At 41.0% G+C, this 6,898-nt stretch overlaps 1 protein-coding gene across 1 annotated transcript; it reads left to right on the forward strand.

The window, feature by feature from the left end:
- The first annotated feature begins 7 nt into the window (after window positions 1–7).
- Pa1 (PTIP binding protein Pa1) lies at window positions 8–6,730 on the forward strand. The gene is made up of 3 exons (XM_022078676.2): window positions 8–269; window positions 2,177–2,334; window positions 2,942–6,730. The coding sequence occupies exons 1-3, from the start codon at window positions 144–146 to the stop codon at window positions 3,234–3,236; spliced, it is 579 nt and encodes a 192-aa protein (XP_021934368.1). The 5' UTR covers window positions 8–143; the 3' UTR covers window positions 3,237–6,730.
- The last annotated feature ends 168 nt before the right edge of the window (window positions 6,731–6,898 follow it).

Here is a 6,898-nt window from a genome sequence, read left to right on the forward strand (position 1 = left end):
GTGTTCAGTAATGGTATAATTTGTGGGCAGTACCGCCAACATACGAATGAATATCTTTGCTTTCAACGTTACATTATGTCGGGGAAGCAAGTACAATATTGTATTAATTTTCCCGGATTATTTGTTTTTACGGACGTTCATCGATGTCTAATGTTTGCGTTAATCGAACTCTGTTGTACGTAAGTTCGGAAATGGTTGAATTATCCGGCAAACAAGACGAATGGAATCTTCCTTGCTCAGATGATGAAAATTATGGTGTTGAAGGAAAGGTTAGTGTTAATTTTTGTGCGTTCTGTGTAGGTTCTCGGAAGAGGTTAGTATTAGTAATAAAGCAAGTGAAGACAGATATATGCATGTTATAGATCCTAGTAAACAGGATGTGGAACAGGTGTCCACTTTGTAATGTGCACCCTAACCTTACATAAGTAAAGTATACCAGGTCTATGTAACCTTTAAAAAAGTGACAGTGGAACCACGGTTCCGGAGAATTTGACGTAAATACGTCTATACGGTAAGGAGTTTATATAGTGACTTTATTCTAAATATTTTCTTTATACCCGCTTTACAACTGATTAAAGTTTGAGTAAGACAGTACTGCCTACCTTGAATTAGTTATGCTTAAGATGGGTCTGTGGTAGGTGAAATATGTTATAAAATTTGTACATTTTAGACTATCAACATATCGTGCAAACACAATATCTATACAAGATTTTGATCTAGTAGTACTACATTGAGGATTTGACATCAACATTAAGCCAAACGTTTTCTCCATAAATATGAGAAAGCTTTGATTTTCCTCCTTCTTTAAAACAATGTTAAAATTTCCTGTCATTATTATCAGCATTGTATTAGGATTTTCTGTGTCCATAACTGAAAACATCTTTGTATAATTTCTCAAATGACTCAAAATAAGTCTCTTACAATCATCAATAGGTTCGTGATTACAAATATACAGGGTTACAATTAAAAATTTTTCACCATTGACCATACACTCTGGAGTTCATTATTTAATACTTCTATTTTTTTACGTTTTCTGTACTGTCTCTCATATTCTGCGTTATGGAGTCTTTTAGCTTCAATGTCATCCATCTTGTACATATTATGACACAACAAATTAATGCAACAATAGATTTCTTAATAATTCTTATATAAGATAAGTACCAGTGATATTTTAAAACGTTTTTACCAGCACAAAAGTATCTAGTCTATAATTCAATGCTATACAATCTGACCGAGAATCAGATTGTATAGCATTAAATTATATAATGACTAATTAATAATGAATTGTAAAAGACTTGGTAGGAAACTGTCTTTGCCCAATGAAAGGAATGGCATTTTCCTGGAGGACTTGAAGAAAACCATAACAGCTTCGGTCATGATGTGCCAAAATTTGAACCTGGTACCTCACAAATATGAAGCAGGAGAGTTAACCAGTTGGCCATAATGTTGAATTCAGGGGCCTTCTTAAGAATCTAATTCTTTTGGCTATACAGAAATTCTCCACCTTCTGTGGAACTTAAGACAGTTGTTATTTTGCCACCTGCATTTATTAGTGTTTTTTTATCATAACATTGTTACTATCTTCTTTAATAACGAAGAAAGTAAATAGATCATCTTCAAATGGCAACTGTATTTGCAAACATTACCCACGTGTAGGATATAAGAAAGTAAAGATTGCTAAGGGAATGCATTCTTCAAGTTTGTTTTAAACTGAGTATATATATTAATGTTGCCCTCGATTGACTAGTGGTTAGTGTAGTGTGTTTGCCACTGGACCTTAGGTTCGCGGGTTCAAATCCGGCCAAGGTCGATGGATTTTTAAGGGTGATAAAAATCTGTAGTACAGCTTTCTTCAGAGGGGAAGTAAAGCCAACGATTCCATGTCATAGATTTATGACATGTAAAAGAACCTTACGAGCATGAATGAGATGTTCCATAAGTAAAATTCAGTGGCCATTTCTCACCCAAGTCTCTCCTGAATCACTGCTAGATGGCTCTAGCAGATAAATCAGGATTGAGTAGAAATTGTACAGAGGCAGTGGGCTTGTCACTCACTAATAAATGCACACTTCAAAGACATAGAAACCTCCCACATGGGAGGAGGCCAAGGGTCGACTTCGGGCTTTTGCGCCATACAAGAAGAAGAAATGTAACACAATAAAGGTTTTATTTTTAGGATGTGTGGGAGCCATCAGCTACAGATATAGTTGCATTATATGAGTTGCTGGACAAGGAAGGTATCATAGATTTGGAATGGCAGTGCCCTGGTCGGCGTGTCCCTTCTCCCGCACAGGATGACTTCTGTCAGAAGGATGAGGAATGTTTAGAGTCCAAGTAAGAGTATGAAACCAAACGATATGTTTCCTTTTACAGTGTGTTTCATTTACGTGTCAGATATTTCAGTAATGTGCAGTACTTGGTTTTGGTATTTTTATTTTATTTTTTTAGTGTTCTGTCTGACGACAGGTCCATATGAACAGGATCCTTCCATCCTTTTCTCGGACTGGGACCTGTTCATATACGTTCTTGGCAGATGATCCAGAAGTGGTTTGCCATTGCCTTCTTTTCTGTGAGAATGGAGTAATTGTTAGCATGCCACGGAAAAACCGGGTAAGCCCCCGGAGGAAAACTCCGTGTTGCCTAGACCACGGCCTTGCCCAACACAAGTTATAAATTCGGGCTCCCCAGGATTACAAGGCCAGCGTTCTAATCAGTCACCAACAATAATTTGACAAAGATTTCAGTAGGTGTTAGTATTGTAAGGTTCAAAATGTGTTGTCATTTTGTTCAGGAATGGGGGACCAGGGTACAGTTTCAAGAGGCTCTGTACTCACTATTTGCATCTCTATAGGTCAACAAAATTATACAAACCTATGACATGTCGATATTATTTCTTTTACACTTTCTCTGGTGTTCATATTCACATGCCTTCGTGTTACAGACCGCAAGAGAAGTCGGATTTTGATTTTATGGATGAAATGTCGACACCAAAATTCACACCAAGAAGAACAGGCGAAGGGGGCCCTAAAGGAAGTGCCAAGAAGAAAACCACTAGTTTGGATGGAGTACTCTCTAATATACGTAGGCACCGAATACTTGCAGAAATGGAGAAGCAGGCTTCAGAAAGTGCTGCTATTGCTGCTGCTATGTCGGCCACTACCACTACTACCATTACTACTACTGCTGCTGCTTCTTCTAGTACTGCTGCTACGACCACGACCTCTTTAAATCCATAACAAAGCCAAGTACCAGGTCAGAGATGAAGCCCCTTGACTGAAATTGACAGTAGTGTTTTTTACATCTCATGTTCAGAATTCTGGTCAGTATATACGAGGTGCGATCGGAAAGTTTCTAGACTGCGCCTATAAAAACCCGTACACTTATCTCAGGTATTAAATTCATCCATCACCCTCGAAGTAGTTCCCCTGGGAGTGAACACAACGATCCCAGCGCCGCTGCCAAGCCTGGAAGCATCCCTGGAAATCTTTCTTTGTCAGCCTGTCAAGCACCATCTGCGATTCTGCCTGAATCTCTTCTATCGTCTCAAATCTCCTTCCCTTTAGCTGAATTTTCATCTTTGGGAAGAGGAAGAAGTCACACGGAGCTTAGAAAGGAAGTTGGGGTCAGTTCTTGCAAGATCTTTGAGCTCCTGACAAACGAGAAGTCAAGTCGATTCTGCTTCTGGTCCTCAGACAGGATGCGTCGCATGTGGAGTTCTTCCTTTAGAATCGGCTGACAGGTCCCACAGCCTATCCCAACAATGTCGCACAAGTCGTTGATGGTACGACGTCGATCTTCGTGAATGGCCTGCCGAATCTTCGTAACATTTTCGGGCATTGTGCTCGAAGATGGTCGTCCAGAACGCTCTTCATCATTGACAGAGGTTCGGCCATTTTTAAAACGTGAATGCCACACAAAAGTTTTGTGCACGACCCATTGCGGACTCCCCAAATGCTTGCTTTAGCATTTCATAGGTTTCCGTAGCCATTTTGGCGAATCTTTGGCAAGAGATTCAGGCAGAATCGCAGATGGTGCTTGACAGGCTGACAAAGAAAGATTTCCAGGGATGCTTCCAGGCTTGGCAGCGGCGCTGGGATCGTTGTGTTCACTCCCAGGGGAACTACTTCGAGGATGATGGATGAATTTAATACCTGAGATAAGTGTACGGGTTTTTATAGGCGCAGTCTAGAAACTTTCCGATCGCACCTCGTATATATATATATATATATATATATATAAATCATCAAGCACTTTAAAATATACTATAACAGCTTTCAGCGGAATTGGCAGCTGAAGCGTGCACCAACCACATGTACTGTGCCATGATTGGAAGTAGTGGTGGTAGGTGGAGGGGCAAGATAGTGAGGAAACAACATCGAGTGGTGCCAGATGTAGTAGCATCGCGGAACATTGGATTCCACAACACTACGCAAACAACATGTAAGTATTGGCAACAATGCATTGCGGCTACTGATGCTTCTACCACGGGGTTTCTGAACAGACTTGAGGTCTCCCTGCTTACCAACAGACCTTTGCACTGATTGGTCACTCACAAAGAGCAGAACTCGACTCAGCCGCCAATTCCGCTGAAAACATTACGTGTTCATACAATAAAGCTCCTCGTGAGTTGTCGTTGATAATACATCCCTCTCGTTTCTATCACAGATTTCAATTGTACATACTGCCATTTTTCTTGCATGAGGAATAACTGTGTAGACACGTAATTACAGTGGAACCTCGATATAACGCGGGTTTCGGGGGGGACGACTTCGGTACCCATGTTTTAAGCTACCCACGTTTTTGTGAAATATGTAAAACATATGTAATCATATTGGGGGACATGATCACAGCTGCGGTATGTCCGAGTCCGCGTTATAACAAGGCGCGGCATGTCTAGGTTCCACCGTATTTAATTTGAATACGTGTCCTTGTATTTGTGTCCAACTTCACAATCAGACATTTTTGTTTATTTCCATTTTAACCTTTGCCACTGCTTCATCGTGCTACATTTTCTGTGAGCTGGACTGAATACACATAAAGCCTTTTTACCACAAACTAGGGATTCTAAAGAAGTAAGAAAAATCGTACCCTTTGGAATACACAAAAATTCCAGAAGTATTTTTTACACCACACAACGGCTAATGTGATATCCTCAGTCGTGTATAAGATGGCAGTTAATAATAGAATCTGTCTTTGACCACATGACTTTGAGGATCTTTCTGTTGGTAACACTATTTGTAGGAAATTAAGAAGTACAAGTTTGGACTATCCTGTAAATGCATATCCTCCTTACCAGAGTTTGTAAAAATCTGATCAGTCCCTCTCGAGTTATTGTTATCTTAAAAATGTACAAAGGTTGCAGTGAGTGTAAGTTTCCAGGCTGGGCCGTGAATGAATAAAACATGTATTTAATATAATGTGCTTTCTGCCTGTCCAGTTAGTTACTTTAACACCTTAAAGACATCCTCTTTAACATATTTAGCTCACAGATACATGTTTCATCTTACTTTCCTCTTCTTCTATGGCTCTCCGGTCCGTATTCGGTCCATGGTCTCCTCAATTCTCCTCTTCCATTCGGTCCTATCCTCCGCTGCCTTCTTCCAATTTCTAATCCTCAGGAGCAGTGTGGCATCCGTTTGAACTGCATCCTCCCATCTGTTCCTTGGTCTTCTTCCTCCAACACTTCCTTTGAATACCATCTTTGGAATTCGGATGTCGTCCATCCGAATCAGGTGACCTGCCCATTGAAGTCTCTTGTAACCGCTCATCAATCCCTCTACTGGTGTATGCTGATTTTTTTTGTACTTGTAAGAAACGCAACTCTTGTGTGATAGATCATGAGGTCTTTTTTTGTTGTCGTTGCATTAGCCACGTATTGTCATGCTTTATTTTGTCAGTTTGTGATTTCTTTGTATTTAATTTGTACTCTGGAATCGGAAATGGACATCTGGTTATGAGTGGTACAGCGAGATCTGCAGTACGTGGTAACGCAGAGGGTTTCAGGAATTTCCAGACTTGTACATAAAATTGCCTGCTGCTGGTCTAAATGGGTCGGCCGCTCGTTAGCGGACGCCCTTTGGGAAATTGACAGTGTGGGAGAAACTCCTGAGGATCAGTGGGAAGGGGAAGGTCCTTCGAACCGATGTGCCTTTACGTTTTGGGCATGTTGTAGGCGTGGGATCGGAATGCACATGTGGTTATAAGTGGTATAGCAGGGTGTGAAGTGCGTGGGAACTCAAGAGGAGTTCTAGAAATTTCCAGACTTGAGAATTCCCTCGTACATAAAATCACCTACACTTGGCCTAAGTGGGTTTTGGCCGCTCATTGGAAACGCCCTCTAGAATTAACAATGTGAGGGAAACTCCTTGAGGATTGGTGGGAAAGGGGAGGTCCTAAGAACCGAACCTGGACCCACACCAATAGGAGTTGAGGTTACATTTCCCTTTTGGGAGAAGTGGGAGATTTTGATGTCCCAACCGTATGGGTGTATACGATATAAAAAGGGTTTTTTTTAGCCGCAGGGGGTATTATTATTATAGCACGTTACACTATACTACATTACGTTAAGTTGCAGAGATTCGTACATGTGTACGAAGGTGGCTATGTATTTGTCAGAAGTGTGGAAGCTGTAAAGTGTACAACATCAAGTGTAGGACTGCGTGACGTGGGATCAGCGTATGTAGATCAACGATCACGCAGGTCCTAAATAAATAGAGTTCCACCCAATCAATCCGAGCGTTTAATCGTGCTGTTACGACCTGGCTGTTACACCAAATGAGACGGAGTCGACTCATACCGACTAGCTGAGCAGAGCAAAGAACCCAACAATCACTACCAGCCACATCGTAGCGGACCCTGCGATCACCCAAGAAAGAGGAAGAACGGTTACACTCTTGAT

This window comes from Zootermopsis nevadensis, unplaced genomic scaffold (genome assembly GCF_977971745.1).
Source record: "Zootermopsis nevadensis isolate Lab colony 2312 unplaced genomic scaffold, Znev_1.0 Znev_ptg000009l, whole genome shotgun sequence".
Lineage (NCBI taxonomy): Eukaryota > Metazoa > Arthropoda > Insecta > Blattodea > Termopsidae > Zootermopsis > Zootermopsis nevadensis.

Bases quoted from the DNA above. Each gene is read 5' to 3' on its own strand.
- Pa1 (XM_022078676.2), top strand. From the start codon at position 144: ATGTCTAATGTTTGCGTTAATCGAACTCTGTTGTACGTAAGTTCGGAA. The intron at 270-2,176 runs GTTAGTGTTAAT...TTTTATTTTTAG, and splicing joins ATTATGGTGTTGAAGGAAAG to GATGTGTGGGAGCCATCAGC. The intron at 2,335-2,941 runs GTAAGAGTATGA...TTCGTGTTACAG, and splicing joins GAGGAATGTTTAGAGTCCAA to ACCGCAAGAGAAGTCGGATT.